This window comes from Zalophus californianus, chromosome 10 (assembly GCF_009762305.2).
Source record: "Zalophus californianus isolate mZalCal1 chromosome 10, mZalCal1.pri.v2, whole genome shotgun sequence".
Lineage (NCBI taxonomy): Eukaryota > Metazoa > Chordata > Mammalia > Carnivora > Otariidae > Zalophus > Zalophus californianus.
Genome location: NC_045604.1, coordinates 44,060,605 through 44,076,530, shown reverse-complemented (window position 1 = coordinate 44,076,530; position 15,926 = coordinate 44,060,605). Strand labels below are relative to the sequence as shown.

The 15,926-nt window shown below is 45.7% G+C and overlaps 1 protein-coding gene across 2 annotated transcripts in view; it reads right to left on the bottom strand.

Moving 5' to 3' along the window:
- Positions 1 to 15,926, bottom strand: part of LAMC2 (laminin subunit gamma 2) — a 54,938-nt gene that overhangs the window by 25,054 nt on the left and 13,958 nt on the right. For both annotated transcript variants that reach the window (XM_027610322.2, XM_027610323.2), the window contains 2 exons: positions 10,631 to 10,819; positions 2,417 to 2,552 (listed from right to left, as the gene is read on the bottom strand). In XM_027610322.2, coding sequence (XP_027466123.1) covers positions 2,417 to 2,552; positions 10,631 to 10,819 — 325 coding nt within the window. The remainder of the gene's footprint in view (positions 1 to 2,416; positions 2,553 to 10,630; positions 10,820 to 15,926) is intronic.

Here is a 15,926-nt window from a genome sequence, read left to right as displayed (position 1 = left end):
TCTGTGCCCCTAGCTATCACCCTCCCTTTCCCCCCCTAGCCCTAGGCAACCACTAATGTACTTGCTGTGTCTACAGATCTGCCTATTTGGAACATTTTCTGTAAATGGAATCGTACCATCTGTGACCTTTTGTGTTTGGCTTCTTTCATTTCGTGTGTTTTCAAGCTTCATCCGATGTTATACTTCATCCGTGTATCAATAATTCATTTTCTTATGGTTGAATAAAATTCCATCATATGGATAGACTACATTTTGCTTATCCATTCAACAGCTGATAGACATTTGGGTTGTTTCCACTTTTGTAGCTATTGTGAATAATGCCGCTAGGAGCATTTGTGTATATGTTTCTATGCAGAAATGTATGTTTTCATATTTCTTGAGTGTATTCCTAGGAGTGGAATTGTTGAGTTTGGCTGATTTGTTGTTGTTGTTGTTGTTGGTTTTGGTTGCAAGACTTTCTCAATGAGGGAATCCATCAGTGTTTCCATTATTTAGTTTTGGTACAATTTCTTAGTGCTCTGGCTAATGACTAGTATCTCTCAGATGGGCACACAGTCATAGGCATCTATCTCATGGGTCTAAAACCAAATCCGTCTTTTCCCTACTGTTCGCCCCTCCTCTGACTGCCCTTTAACCCCATCCAAATCCTACCCAAACCTGGATGGGCTCCTCCTCCCTCTCACATTTCTCGTCCATTCAGAGTCCCGAGCTGTCAGGCTCCCTGAAGACCCCTTTCCCAGCCCTCCTCTTTCACCTGTGGGGCTCCCCTCTTGTCCTAGCCCCTCCACATGACTCATCTGGACGCTTTGACAAACATTAGGCACTATCTACTGGTTGCAAAGCACTGAGGATGCTAAGAAATAGGATCCTGGTCTCTAGGAGTCTCCAGGCAGGGCAGAAACGTGAACAATGATGGCAGCGAAGCCTAAGGCCAGGTGGAACCAGGTGGCGGGGGGCCCCTTCTGTGTGCCTCTCCCCACTCTGGGCACTGGGGTTGCAGTATGAACAAGACAAAGCCAACACGGGGCTTTCGTTCTGGTGGGAGAGGCAGTCAAACAAGATATGTGAAGTAACATCAGTCAGAACGTGGAGGGGTGGGGACTGGTCAGGGAAGGCCTCTGTGGGGAGTGGATGAGGTGGGGTTGGAGCCCATGAGGCTCTCTGTGGCCCCGTAGGAACCAGGAGTGCTCAAGACCAGGGCCGAGGTCCCTTGCCTTGGCTCCTTTGAAGAAGGGAAGGCAGGCTCGTAGGACCGAGTGCAGGGGGCCAGGGGGGAGAGAGAAATGCAGTGGGCGTCCACTGCTGGGGGTGCAGAGGGCGGAGGGTCTTGCAGAGCCCTGCTGGCCTGCAAAAGAAGTCTCCGTCTCATTCTGAGAGGACAGGGAGCTACTGGAGGGTTGCAAGCAGAGAAGTGATATGATCTACTTCATGTTTTAGAAGCATTTCCAAAGGCACACCCAGTCGAAGGAAGGGTCTCTGAAGACAATCTAAAAGGGGACGGGGAAGCCTGGAAGAGAACAATCTGTGCAGAGGCCCAAGGGTGAGAGAACTTGGGACAGTGGTAGCCAGGCCGGCGCCAACATGGAGGGCAAGGGGCTGGAAAAGGGGGCACCGGGAAGTGATCTTCTGCGGGCACCTTCTAGCTAACGGCTTTCCTGCAGAGCTCCCTTTCCCCTAAGCCATCCCAGTACCTGCCAGCTCTGCATCCCTTTGATTGCTTATGTGATTTATAATGTATGTTCCATCATCTTCCAGGAGAGAATTTTTTTTTTTTTTTTTGAGAGAGAGAGCATGCACACGAGCAAGTGGAGGGGCAGAAGGAGAGGGAGAGACAGAATCTCAAGCAGACTCTACACCTAGCTCAAGCCCAACACGGTGCTCAATCTCACAACCCTGAGATCATGACCTGAGCCGAAATCAAGAGTGGGACACCTAACCGACTGAGCCACCCAGGTGCCACTCTTCCTGGAAAGAATATGACGTGCGATAGAGAATGCTTCAAACTAAAAGGTAATAAAACTGTGCAGAAAAGTTTTTCTAGTCCAAATTCATTTGGGTCAAAATGGGTCCCAGGTAAGAATCTGGAGTGCGCTTTACCTCCATCCTCGTTCATCTAAAGCAGGGCAATCATCTGGGTGAAGAATGTAGGTTTCTGGGCCTGAATATTAGGTCCACCCCCACCAGTAATATTGGGTAAACTTAACCCCTCGGTGTGTACATTTTTTATCTTCCACATGAGTGTGACACTAATCCTAACTTCTGAGGCTTACTGTAAGGATTAAATGGCATAACCCACGTGAAGTCCCCAAACAGCACTTGGCACACAGTTGGTGCTCAGTAACAGAAGTGGCCACGGATGTTAATGTCATTGTCATCCCTCATGGCAGAAGCTGCAGTGGGGCGTGCAGGTGCTTACAGTAGCCTTTGGTCTCGGGTGCACCCGGCGTCAGTGAGTGTGTGGAAGCCTGGCAGACATCGGTCACACCTGTCTCCTGTCACACCCGGCTTGCAGCTGCACCGTCCAGAGTTGTCACATCCAGCGCTAAGAGAACCTATAACACATGAGGTGGGGAGAAGGAAAGACGAAAAGGAAGTATTTAGTTTATAGGGCATTAGGAAACAACTGAAACCCCATGGGAGCTCACAGCCAGGCGTGGCTTCTTCCGGCAAAGAAATGGAAGTTACTCCTGGAAGCATTTGTATTTCTCTATCAAACATTAAGTAGTATGTCAGCCACTGCTTTTTAAAAGAAGGTTGTTGAATCCTTGAGATCTCAAGAAGAGGGACAGTTTGGGAATGACCGCATCAGCCTCCTCGAAGACAGTTAGTATGAGAAAGCGAGCAACATTTTCTCTTATTTCTGGCAGGCAAAAGCCATCTTTTAAGGGCCAGTGTGATTTTATTTATTTATTTATTTGTTTATTTATTTATTTACTTAGAGTATGAAAAGGCCTCCTAACCAGAAATATCTCTACCTACCTGGAGTAGTGGACATTCTCGCCCTTGGGGCATCACCCCTTCCCTGTGCATCTCACCCGGTTTAGTGCATAGAGCACTTGTCCTGTGATTGATTCTGTATAGACATGCTCTTACTTGTTAGTGGGCCCTCTTGGATTGCGAGTTGATGAAAGAAAAGAAGTGCTCAGGTTAGCAAATGCGCCCCTCCAGAACCCAGCCTCTTTATCAGACTGCCTCGCCCTCCCCCACCCCAGTTCAAGTCTGTCCTCTCTCCCTGGACCCTGCCTCCCACTCTCTTCCCTGCCTCCATCCTCACCTCCCTTCCCTCCTTTCATGCTGCTTTAACGATGGAATTCAGATTACTCAGCTGTTTCGTTCTCTGGTGGCTCCCCACTATAAGCAGAAGAAAATGCAAACTCTGTATCGTGGCCCACAGGACTTGACCTCTCCCAGCACATCGCCTACTCTCCTTCACTCCGTTCCAGCTCCCAGCTCCCCCAGCCTTTGTGTAAAATGTGCCAAATGGCTTCTCTCCTCCAGGTATCTGCCCTTGCTGCTCCCCCAGCTTGGAAGGCTCCTTCCCCAGAACTTCCCCCTAATTGGCCCATCCTCAGCTGTCAGGTCCTGATTTAATATTTCTTCTCTAGGGAAATCTCCTCTGACTCCCAAATCCCAAATAGCCATCTTGCAGTTCTGCTTACTCAGGATGACCTCAGCTTATGTTCCTTGCTCTGTCCCCAGGGCCCCAGTGCAGAACCCAACCCAAAGAGGATGCCCAGAAATCTGTTGGATGAAGGCACGTATGCCAAGAAAGAGGTCAGGGTTGTTGGGACAGAGTCAGAGGGGGAGCAAAAGATGAGCAGGAAGGTGGTGAGAGGTGTACCTCACCTACTTTGCAATCTCCCTGTGCTGGCAGAATTATCAAATAATCCACGTATCTCAACTAACCACGATAACCAGGCCACCCATAATCGATAAAGCCAACAGAACACTAATCAGTTGCTCCTTTCTTTGTAATCAGTTATTCTGTGAGTTTTTGATTCACTAGTAGATACAATTCCAATCAATAAAGATTTTGGCTCTATGCTAATATAAAGGCTTTCTGCCACATGTGGAACCTGAAATTAGCCACATTCACAGAGTCAGTGAAAGACGCCATGTCAACTTTGCAAGGCTTGAAGGGGCCCTCGGTGATAATGGTATAAACTACATTTTTTGAGTACCTACCACATGTGAGACACTGAGTTCAGTGCTTTATATATATTAGGAAATGCTATCTCCTAGTGAAATAAGAGCTGACAGAAGAATAACAGATCCATTTGTGGGTAACAGGGAAGTATCAGAGGCTCAGGAACTACAGACCCACAGTTCAGAAAGGCATCTCTAGGGCCATCTGCAGGATGCCGGAAGGGAACACCATTCCTCGGGAAAGGCATCCTCCTGTGACAGGATGCCCTGGATTGGAGGAGTCTGGGTGAGAAGAGGAGGAGGGAATCACTGAGAGAGCCATGTGGATGCAGAATGAACAGACTTCCCCTCTTCAGAAATAGACACTGAGGGGGTGGGGATCACATGATGACACCAAGGTCTCAACGTGCACCACTAGGAGCAATGGGAGGCTATTTACCAAAGAGAAGGGGAAAGAAGGAGCAAGATCTTAGGTTGAAGCACCAAGAGAAGATCATGAGTTTAGTTTTGGACATTGTGAACTTGAGTTTCTGGTGGCATATTAAGGTGGAAATGTTCACCTGGAGCTCAAGAAAGAGGCTGGGGGTGAGGATCTAGGAGCCTTCAGCACACAGGCCGAGTAGGAAACCAGAGCAGGTGTAAGATCACTCTGAGGGTAGATAGAGAGAGGAGGGGAGGAGCCTCAGACACAAATGGAACCCCATTAATTAAGGGGCCTTTCATAATCAAAGCAGAAAGAAGTCTCAGGACACTGGAAGCCAAGGGAGCAGAGTACTGAGGGTCAAGAGAGCAGGAGAGTGGGAGTTTCAGGACCTAAGGCAAGAGAATATTTGATGAGATGAGCATGAAGAGAGGCTTCCTGGGCTGCCAAGCACAGACCTCCACGCTCCTGACCTACAAGCAGGCAGCCGACAGAGCTAAGAAGGAAAATTTCTGAATTATGCTCTGATAAGTAACATTCAACAGAAGATATCTCTCTTTAATACAACCCACTTGTTTTTTTTTTATAACACAAATGGGTGTCAATCTGGGACTCAGAAACCCATTTTTTTCCCATTCCAATTAATGGAAATTATGCTTTCAACCCAAGAAAATTCTCCCTACAGTTTTTCAGAAATGAATTCTTCTTAGAAAATGGAAAAGATTGTACTTGGCTTTTGGGTTTGGCCCACATAGACCAAAATGGTTACCCTGCAAAACACCCTTCTGAGAGAAATCCATAATCCTCTCATGAAAATAGGCATTCTGTGTTGAGAAAAGTTTGGGAAATGGTAACCCCTTGATCCCGCAGAGATTTATAACATAATAATACCTTCAGCATGGATCTTGTTTAAATTTTAATGGCAGTATTTCTAAACATTATTTGACATTCTTACAGGCCACATCTATTATTATCTTGAGGAACATTGTATTCTACAGGACATTATCTAGAGAATCCTGCTCTAAAAGCTGGAGGGTCAAAGAGCCCAGACTTTGAAATCCAAGAAATCTCCCTTCAACACCAGCTCTGCCACTTAGCTGTGTGTCTTGGGCAAACGGCTTACTCATCAGTTCTTTTAAGGGAGGGTAACCACCTATGCCTTGTGGAGCTGTTGCAAGACTTTGGACTAAAATAAATAAAGTGCCTCATTCGGTGTCTCACACGTCACGGGCGTTCAAAGAATGTAGTTGGCACTGCTCCCTCCGGCCTCCTTCAAACCTTGCAAAGTGAACACGGAGACATGCACAGGTCCTTACGGTGAGCATGACCACTTTATGTCACATTCCAAAACTTCCAAACTAATGGCACTGGGTTTTCAAACTCTCTTGTTAAAATAAAAACACCTGTCCCAACTCCTCCTTCGTGAGCTACTCTTAGGGATTGTGAACAAGTGGGCTGAAAAAACAGAAAACAGCTTCCTGTTTCAGTTTTGTGTCCCGATAAGCTCTTTTAGGGCTTCTATAGATATGGTCTATGTGCATCTGAGGGCTCAGGAAGGTATGCTAAAATGAGTACTATTTACAAATTAGGGGCACCTGGGTGGCTCAGTCGGTTAAGTGTCCAAGACTCTTAGTTTCGGCTCAGGTCATAATCGCAGGGTTGTGAGATGGAGCCCCGTGTCGGGCTCTGTGCTTGGCGCAGAGTCTGCTTGTCTCTCTCCTTCCTCCTCTGCCCCTCCCCCTCCTCACCCGCTTTCTCTCTCTCTCTCTCAAATAAATAAATAAAACCTTTACAAAATTAAAATAAAATAAATAAAAATTAAAACAAAAAGAGGATATGTCCTTTTGGGAACCCTTTAAATACATATCTACACTTGAATTTTAAAGTAACATTATTATATTTTTATAATATTATATAATATAAATATATAATTATAGTTAATAATGATAAATTATTATTTAAGATTGTTTCAAATAATTACCCAAATGTTATAGTCTGAGTAATTCAGGGTCATAGATATGTAAAAAATAATAAAATTAAGAGAAGAAGTCCAATATCACTGATGTCCATACAGGTCTCAAGAACGTAGGCGTCCTGGGAGGAAAACCACACAAATACACACAGTGAATTTCAAAATATTTGCAAAAGGTTCTCAGGATTTACACATGTGCTTACAAGAGTTGAAGATAACTCAGCCCTGTGGCTGAACCCACAAAGTCATCCCTTAAAAATAAGCCTGGCTGCTGTATCTATGAGAAATTGATGTGAAATCCAAAATCTGTGACCACTTTGGGGATTATTAATGCTGTTGGCTTCATTCACCATACATGGACTGACTGCATTTTTTGCTAAGATGTATTCTTTGGCATTTCAGATTGCATATACAACAAATTCCCTTGAAAGTGATAAATCTCTCTCGGCTGATTGGGAGACTGAGAAGTCACACAGGGAATTAAACTTGCATCACCGGGCTAGTAATCTGGGCAGCCAGCATGTAGTGGGAGATGGCACAGGGTGGGAACGGTCTCTGTCCCTGACATGCCACTCAGCCTGGCAGCTCAGGCTCGGGAGCTTCACTTCTTCACCTCTAGAATGGTGGGTGGAGCGTGTTAACACATACAGGTTGTCAAGTTGCTACGACTACTGAAGAAGGCATAGTATATGGAAATATGCTGGAAAAAATAGAATGCATTAGCCAGATCTTAGGAAATAATATCCATGAAGTTTTTCCTGGACATCTAATTGTCTGCTGTTGGGGATAAAAGGACACCATTCTGATGCTTTTTACTTTCAGGTGGAAGGAGTAAGAGGGAACGGTCCTCCACCAGAGCCCTGGGTTACAACTTTAGCCCTTGCAATGGCGTGTTGTGAAGACTAGAGGCCATTTATCCACTCCTCCAGGGCTCCGTTTCCCCACTATTTAAAAAATACTGAAAAATTCACCGCCAATTTCTGGATATTAATAAAAAAATAAAATGTTAATAAATAGTTTTAGACCAAAGATATGGCCTCTACAGGCTTCCTTCTAAAATGGAATGTGATTTTTTAAAAAGCCAATGTTCCAGGAAATTGCAACACTGATCTCTGTCCTAATAATAAAAACTCCATCAACTCCAATTTATTGAGTTGTCTACCATGTGCTTAACAAACCTCATGTGATCCTCACATGCTCTTGTGATACAAAGAGCGTGGGGTTGGGGACCCTTTACCGATGGGGACACTGGGGCAGCAAGAGGAGAAGGGACATGCCCAGAGTGACACAGTGGAAGTGCCCAGGCTTGAACATAGGCTGTCTGGCTCCCAAAGCCACTACTAGTCTCTACATTATGATCTTGGACATCAGCGCACCTGGGGCTGGCACCCTCTCTGCCACTGAGCTCTATAAATCCTTCGACAGTTTCCTTCATCTCCCTCTCTCAGCCCCTGCTACCTCATTTGTACAATGGAACTAATAATAGCACCTGTTTCATATGGTGATTTGTGAAGGTTCCTTCCCGGATGAAAGCATCTAGAAAAGTCCTGGCACACAGTAAGCGAGTAATGCATGTTAGTTATCATTTCATAAGCTAGAAATCATTGTTGGACTCCACCACTTCCTACCAAGCTGTTCACACTGAGCCTGGAATGTCTGTGGCCCGAAGGAAAAGAAAAAGCCAGGCTCGTGGATGCCAGGCGAGCAATGGACTATGCAATGAAGAAGAGACGGTGTGGCAAATCCTTCATCACCATCTCTCTGCTAAGCAGCAGGCTCCTTGTCTACTCTAAGACTAATAACTTTGTCTTTGGGCCAGGCTTTCCAGCTAAGCTAATTAAATTTCTAATTACATTCTCACTGATCATTTTGCTGGGACGACCCACTCCAGTGACTCACAGTGAAGCCGCGTAACCTAAAGGGATATGGGCTCTTCAGGAGGATTGAAAGCCCACTAAAATGGAGTCATTTTCCTTTTAATTTTTCTTTACGAAGTTCTTTGATTCACAGGGACAGCTGCTAAGTCCAAAAGATTCTGGATGCTGACTCTATAACCCAAAGCTGAGCAAATCCGACTCAAACCACACCGTAACAGCAACTGGAGAATTTGGAAGTGCTTGCTGGGATTTGGGTCTCTATCACCATGGGGCCATCCAACACCCTCTACAAGCAGCTCATGGCTGGACCAAACCTGACCATTTTTAGATTCTTTCAGCTGCTGCTGTGTCTTCGTTCCACAGAGCTACACTGAGTCATTGCCACGCACTTTGGCTATGCTCTTTAAGTTGATTAATATTTATCATATCACACTATTAAACGCTTTCTAACAAAGAGGAGAAACATACTGCCAAGAAAGAGAATACACAAATAACATAGTTTAAAAAAAAACTCAACTTATTTAACAACTACTTGTCTCTCCCTCTCTATATGTACTTTTTTTTTTTAAGATTTTATTTATTTGACACAGAGAGAGAGAGCACAAGTAGGCAGAGAAGCAGGCAGAGGGAGAGGGAGAAGCAGGCTCTCCATGAGCAGGGAGCCCGAAGTAGTACTCGATCCCAGGACCCTGGGATCACACTCCGAGCCGAAGGCAGACGCTTAACCAACTGAGCCACCCAGGTGCCCCTATATATCGTAACTTGTCTTTGCTGTCCATGATGAATACAGCACAAAGTGTGCATCTGTGTGTGCAAGAATTACCCACAGTTGTGTGAACATAGCACTGGGTGACATATTTAAAAAAACCAGACCAAAACACAACAAAAAAAAAGAGCCCTGCTATCAACCAGTCCCCCTGTAGGTGCTTCCTATTTATTGATTCTATTTTCTCTTGTTAACAACTGTGTTTGTGAAAGACTTTAATCTGCCTCTTAATTGGGCTGTCTCTTGGACCAGTACCACTTTCTATTGCTAGCACCTACCATAGCCCCAGAAACAGATCTTTCTATCCCTTATTTTTTGAGAGGTTGGTCAAAGGCATAGTTGTGGATACGGGGAACTATCACCAGAAGCGTAGAAGCTTCCTTTGTCCCTAGGTCAAACTGTCATCTGCCGGGAAACTTAATCATGTGCCTCTTGCGACTAGAATTCAAGCCAACGTGTCCTAAAGACTCCAGCTGGTTCCTACAACCCAGACTTAAGAAAAACAGGTTTCCTTTCAGCTTGAAATTGGTAAGACACTACCACCACCAAGTGCCTAGTAGATTCCCAGTTGTTCTAGATGTTGAACACCACTCTCTTGGCCTGCTGGCTTCTCGCTTCTCCCTTCCCCCCTCCCCCCCTCCTTGCCATTTTCCCAACTACTTTTTTTTTTAGTATAGCTGACACACAATCTTACATTGGTTGCAGGCGTATAACACAATGATTCGACATCTCTATAGGTTAATGCTGTGCACCCCCCAGGTGTAGCTGCTATCTTGCACCCTAGGATGCTATCACAATATCACGACTACATTCCCATGCTGTACCTTTCATGCCCGTGATTCCCTCGCTCCATCACTGGAAGCCTGTATCTCTCACTCCTCTTCGCCCATGTCGCCCACCCCCCCCATTCCCCTCCCTTCCAGAGAGGGTCAGTTTGTTCTCTGTATTTATAGGTCTGCTTCTGCATTTTTTAAAAGGCTTATTTATTTATTTAAGTAATCTCCACACCCAACATGGGGCTTGAACTCATGACCCCACGATCAAGAGCCACATGCTCGAGGCGCCTGAGTGGCTCAGTCGTTAAGCGCCTGCCTTCGGCTCAAGTCATGATCCCAGGGTCCTGGGATCGAGCCCCGCATCGGGCTCCCTGCTCAGCGGGAAGCCTGCTTCTCCCTCTCCCACTCCCCCTGCTTGTGTTCCTGTTCTTGCTGTCTCTCTCTCTGTCGAATAAATAAAAAAAATCCTAAAAAAAAAAAAAGCCACATGCTCTTCTGACTGAGTCAGCCAGGTGCCCCTGATTCTGCTCTTTGTATGTTTATTCATTTGTGGGGTTTTGTTGCTGTTGTCGTTCACTTACGAGTGAAATGATACGGGATTTGTCTTTCTTGGTCTGACTTATTCCACTTAGCGTACTACCCTCTTGGCGCAGCACATCGTCCCACACATACCTTTGGTGTGACAGCTGCAGGGCAAGCAGCGGTCCCTCTCCCTCTGTCGGTAGAACCCGTGCTGGCACCGCTCACAGTGAGGGCCATCCGTGTGGTCATTGCAGTTGAGACAGCGGAATCCGCTCCCCGTCTGTCTGTGAAGCTCGGGATCAAAGACGCACTGCCTGGACTTCCCGTTGCAGTCACACACTGGGGGGGTGGGGGGAGACATCACTAGTAAAAAGCTCAGAGACAATACTATTGTTATTAATAGAAACTAGGCATGGGGTACCAAACACTCATGCCAACGACTTGGAGTTAGGTAAGGATGAAATGGGACGCGGACTGTGAGCGTCCTTGTCCAACCTAAAGAAAGTGGGAGCTCCACGGGGGCAGGGTGGGGATGCTATCAGACAGAACATGAGCTCAAAGTGGCCCGACTGTCCCATTCCGCAAGAGACACCAACAATCTCACATGAGGTATTTTTATGTAAAAATTCCCGATTTACATATTTGCAAGGAGTTCATTTTTAAAACCCTGTGCAACCCCCTAGAACAAGCCTATGGGCTAAAGAAGACCTGAGGACCACCAGCGTGTGTGCCCTGGCACAACTGTCTAACAGCTGATGGTGTCATCTGTCCCTCCAGTGATGGTCAAGGCTGAGGAGCTAATATGAGTGTCTGGACAGGTATCTCTCTCCACCCCTCACTGTGCCTTGGGTGGCCCTCCCAAAGCCAGGTGTCAAAAAGAATCATAGCCCCATGAAGAATACATTTTCCCAAGTGTCCAGGAAAGTTCACCCGTTGATGTTCCAGAGACACTCCTAGAGTGACATCTCCATGGGGGACCTAAAAGCCAGTGAGGTAACATGTGGAAATACTCAGCGTCGTTCCTGGTGCAGGGCAGACCCTCAAAAATTGTTTCAGTCACAGCTGAGAAGAGAAAGATGATAAACCTTGAGGTTAAAAGAATCGGATCCAATAAATACCTGTTCTACTGTTTTCTTGGGCAAATCCCTTCAACTCTCTGAACCTCTTTTCTTTTATAAATGTGGAAGGCATTCCCTGCCTCCCTGGATTGTTGAGAGGATCTCACTGAGAAAAGAACATCCAGTCCTTCACATCTGCTACTTCACTCACACAAGACAGGGAGACAGGCACTGCCTCAGAGGAGAAAAATGCCATTCAGAAAGGTTAAGTAACTTGACCCAGTGGAGAGCTGGGGTTTGAACCTGTGTCTGATGCCAAAACCCACTTTCTTTCCACCAGGCACACTGGACCTGCTTAGGGCCACAATTCACGTAGCGCACGGACAGAAAGAGTTGACAAATGGGACAACAACGCGCTCCGAGCAGCTGTCCTGCGCGGGCCGTGTCAGGCTCTGAAGGCACAAAGATGGTGAAGTAAACCCATGAGCTTCCTACTCGACTTCCTTACCACACACGCTTCCTACAACTCGCTCTCTAATCTGGGGAAAGTGAACTAGCATCTCTCCAGAGCCCACTCCATTTCTAGCACTTCCCATGCCTCAGCTCGGTTACTTCTCACAACACTTCAACACGGGCTTTACTGTCCCCATTGACTGGATAAAGAAACTAAAGCTCAGAGAGCATGGATATATTGCTTCAAGTCACATGGCTAAATGGCAACCATATCATTTGCTCCTAGGTCTGTCCAACCACAAAGGCCTCCCCTTCCCATTTTACCCCTGCGTCTCAAGAATCTGGTTACCACTGGGCATGGAGGCATTCCTTCTAGAAATCCCTCACACAGGCTTCTCAGTCCCTACTCAAATCTCTCCACTGACAGCACTGGTTATTATAAATTATTTTTTTAATAAATTATAATTTTTTTGGAATTTTAAATCTGCCTCCCTCCCTGTAATTTTTACTATGTGTTCTTGTTCGTCCCTGGAAAACACACACAGACACACACACAGACACACACACACCTACTCTCTTCTCCATTTACTTATTCTATATCAGACATTGTTTTACAAGCACGGGAGCAGCCGAACCTTTGACTGTCTGAAGACAGTGACAGCATTTCCCTCTTTAGCCTTCTCTCCTTCTGGTTACACTGGAGACCTATCACCCCCAGGTCTTTCAGCCACTTCCCGTGTCATGATTTCTAGATTCTTTCTGACTGTCCTCCAAGGAACATACTCTAATTTCCCATGTCTTTCTTGAAATGGCCAGACTTTATAACAGTACACCAAGGGTGGTTTGAACAGCTCAGCTTGCAACACAACTGGATGCTATAATTCCAGGGACGCAATTTAACATTTCATTAAACTCACAGCATACTAAGTTTGCACTCAATTCAGGCTCCCTGGTCTTTTTTGCCGAACTGGTGCCAAGCCAAATCTTTCCCAACGAATGCTTGTGTAACTGACTTTTTGGATCCCGAACAGATGTACCACACAGCTGTCATGCGCTGTGAAATCACCGAGTACATCGTTAGGCACGTACAAGAGCTAAATCCGGCAGCCAACGACCCTTGTGAGGTTACCCAGCTGGATGGCACCATGTGCCAGGGCCCTTTCCCGCTCTGGATGCCTTTTGAGGACAATCTCCAAACCATCATGACATTTTCATTGTGCCTCTCTTCACCCTGAACAAACTCTTTGCCAAGTTTATAGTTTATAATAGTTAACTTGATAAGGATAGCTCATGAAATACTTATTCAGAGCAATATTTTTAAAAATAGACAACCTGATTATCATCTAGCTTTTAATACCTCCCTCCCCATCTGTCCTTTCTCCTTTTGGGCTCACTCTGGGGGAAAAAAACAAAACAAACCACACCTGTGTTCTTCCTTTAAATCTGCAGCCTTCTGTGGAGGGGCATGACACTTCCAGCCAGGGAGGTCAGCAGCTAGCAGCTCCACTCTGGAACTCGCCCATGGCTGAATTCCCCTCCTCTGCCCACCTGAGTTTCCATGAAAGCCCATGGTTGTGCTGACTGGAGTGAGGGACGCCTAGGCCATGTGTCCAGGAGTGTATCGGCCTCCTGGGCCCATATGATGTGAGCACTTCATGAGGACAGTCCCCAGCCTCGCCTGCAGGACTTTGAGGTTTCCAAGCTGCACCGAGTTCAGCACTTAGCCAAACTGCACTTTGTTTAATATTGACTCTACGAGGGGCGCCTGGGTGGCTCAGTCGGTTAAGCGTCTGCCTTCGGGCTCAGGTCATGATCCCAGGGTCCTGGGATTGAGCCCTGCGTCGGGCTCCTTGCTAAGCAGGAGCCTGCTTCTCCCTCTGCCTCTCTCCCTGCTTGTGCTCTCTCTCTCTCTGTGTGTGTGTCAAATAAATAAATAAAATCTTTAAAAAAAATATTGACTCTTCAGAGCATTCACACCTGGAGGAGGAGGAGAGCAGAGAGTTTGTTCCTTTTGCATGGGATGACCCCTTTTGTCACTGATGCATTTGAAACAAGATCTTTCTCAAGTCATCTCCTGAATTTAGACTAACTTCCCTAAAACTAATTATTACTCACGCTCATTGCTGCGGGGATAAAAGAATCTTTTTATTTCAAATTCCAGAATATTCTTGCAATTGGCTCCCTAAAATGGGCCTCATACTGCTTGAGCCTGGTCCTTTTTATTCTGTGACCGATTTCTGCCTTGCCACGGGCCCGGGCACTCTGTCTGCAGAAGGGCACTGCCACGCCGGGAGCGAGGATGCAGGGGGCAGTGGGGACTCTGCCAGAAGGGCTCTCGGGGAAGCAGCCCACCACAGCCACGCGGGGAAGCTGCCCACTGTGGTTGGCACTTCCACGTAGGTTTCCAAAGAAGACAGAAATCTGGCTTTGTGTATGACATCTACTGATTTTTAAAATGGGGGCGCAACAAATTTTTTTTAAATTTCTGTTTGCAATAAAGCTGTGTCCAAGGGCAAATCTTTGCACTTGACTCTGCTCTTCTAACAGGCAGAAAACATGGTCATGCTTTAGAAAAGGGAGAAATGGGGCCCTCGTCTAATGGAACAGTGGCTTGGTCATAGTGGGTATCTGATGTTTTTTGTTGTTGCTGTTGTTTGGGTTTTTTTTTTTTTTTAAGATTTTATTTATTTATTTGAGAGAGAGAAAGAGAGAAAGCACAAAGGGTGAAGAGGGGCAGAGGGAGAGGGAGAAGCAGGCTCCCCAGTGAGCAGGGAGCCCGATGTGAGGCTTGATCCCAGGACCCCGGGATCATGACCTGAGCTGAAGGCAGATGTTTAACCGACTGAGCCACCCAGGCACCCTATCCGGTATTTTTTTAATGAACAAATGAATGAATGTTCTCTTGAACTTCAGGAAATCCCTAGATGTGTTTTGACCCCTGAAAGGACTCCATGTGTCCCCACATGTCTGGACCTGCCTTAAAAATACAAATACTAATATCTGGCAGTCTCTCTCTTCTCTATTCCTTGAAAGGATGATTTTCTCCACAGCAGCTCAGTCCAGAAAACAACCTTTCTTGGTAACTTGTAATACAATGCTTTATTTAGGTTAATAGACCTAAATATAAGCCTTGGCTACATTTTCAAACAGGAAGAAATTCTTAAAATGTTTATTATACTTTCCTTCTTTTATATTTAGCCTTGTTCAATTTCATGTCTAGAACTTCCTTTTCATTTTTATCTTATAATCTACTTGCTATCCTTCCAAATTTCATAAATAGGCTGTCTAGTTTCCATCAGGGAATCTTGACACAAAGACAAGTGATGGCAGTATAAAGACGGGAGTCTTGGACATTTCCTGGGTTGCCTGGGAAGCGTTTATCAAGGGTCCATTCACTCGACAAATACATATGGAGCATCTAGTATGTGCCAGGTGCTGTTCCAGGTACTGGGGATATAGCGGTAAACAAAACCAATCGCTGTCCCAGCCCTCATGGAGTTTTCATGTGAGCCAGGGGGAAAGAAAATAAACAAGGTAAGTAATACAGAGAGAATATTGGGATAGTGAGATTTGTTAAGGAGAAATACATAAAGCAGTGAAAGGAAATAGGAAATTGCAAGGGGAGGGGGTAAGTGAGGAGGAAGGAAAGGTTGAAAGTGCCATCAGCTGGTTTACTATCTTTTTTAAGATTTTTTTTTAAGTAATCTCTACACCCAACTTGGGGCTTGAACCCACAACCCTGAGATCAAGAGTCACAGGCTCCTCTGACCGAGCCAGCCAGGCACCCCTGGTTTACTATTTTATTTCACTTGTGATGCTGGTCTATTCATGAGCTTTATCCATTTATCTACTAGACATGATGTTTTTCTTATAAATTATGAATTATTTACCTAACAAATGTATCAAACTATTCCTCTCTCATTTTGTTACATATG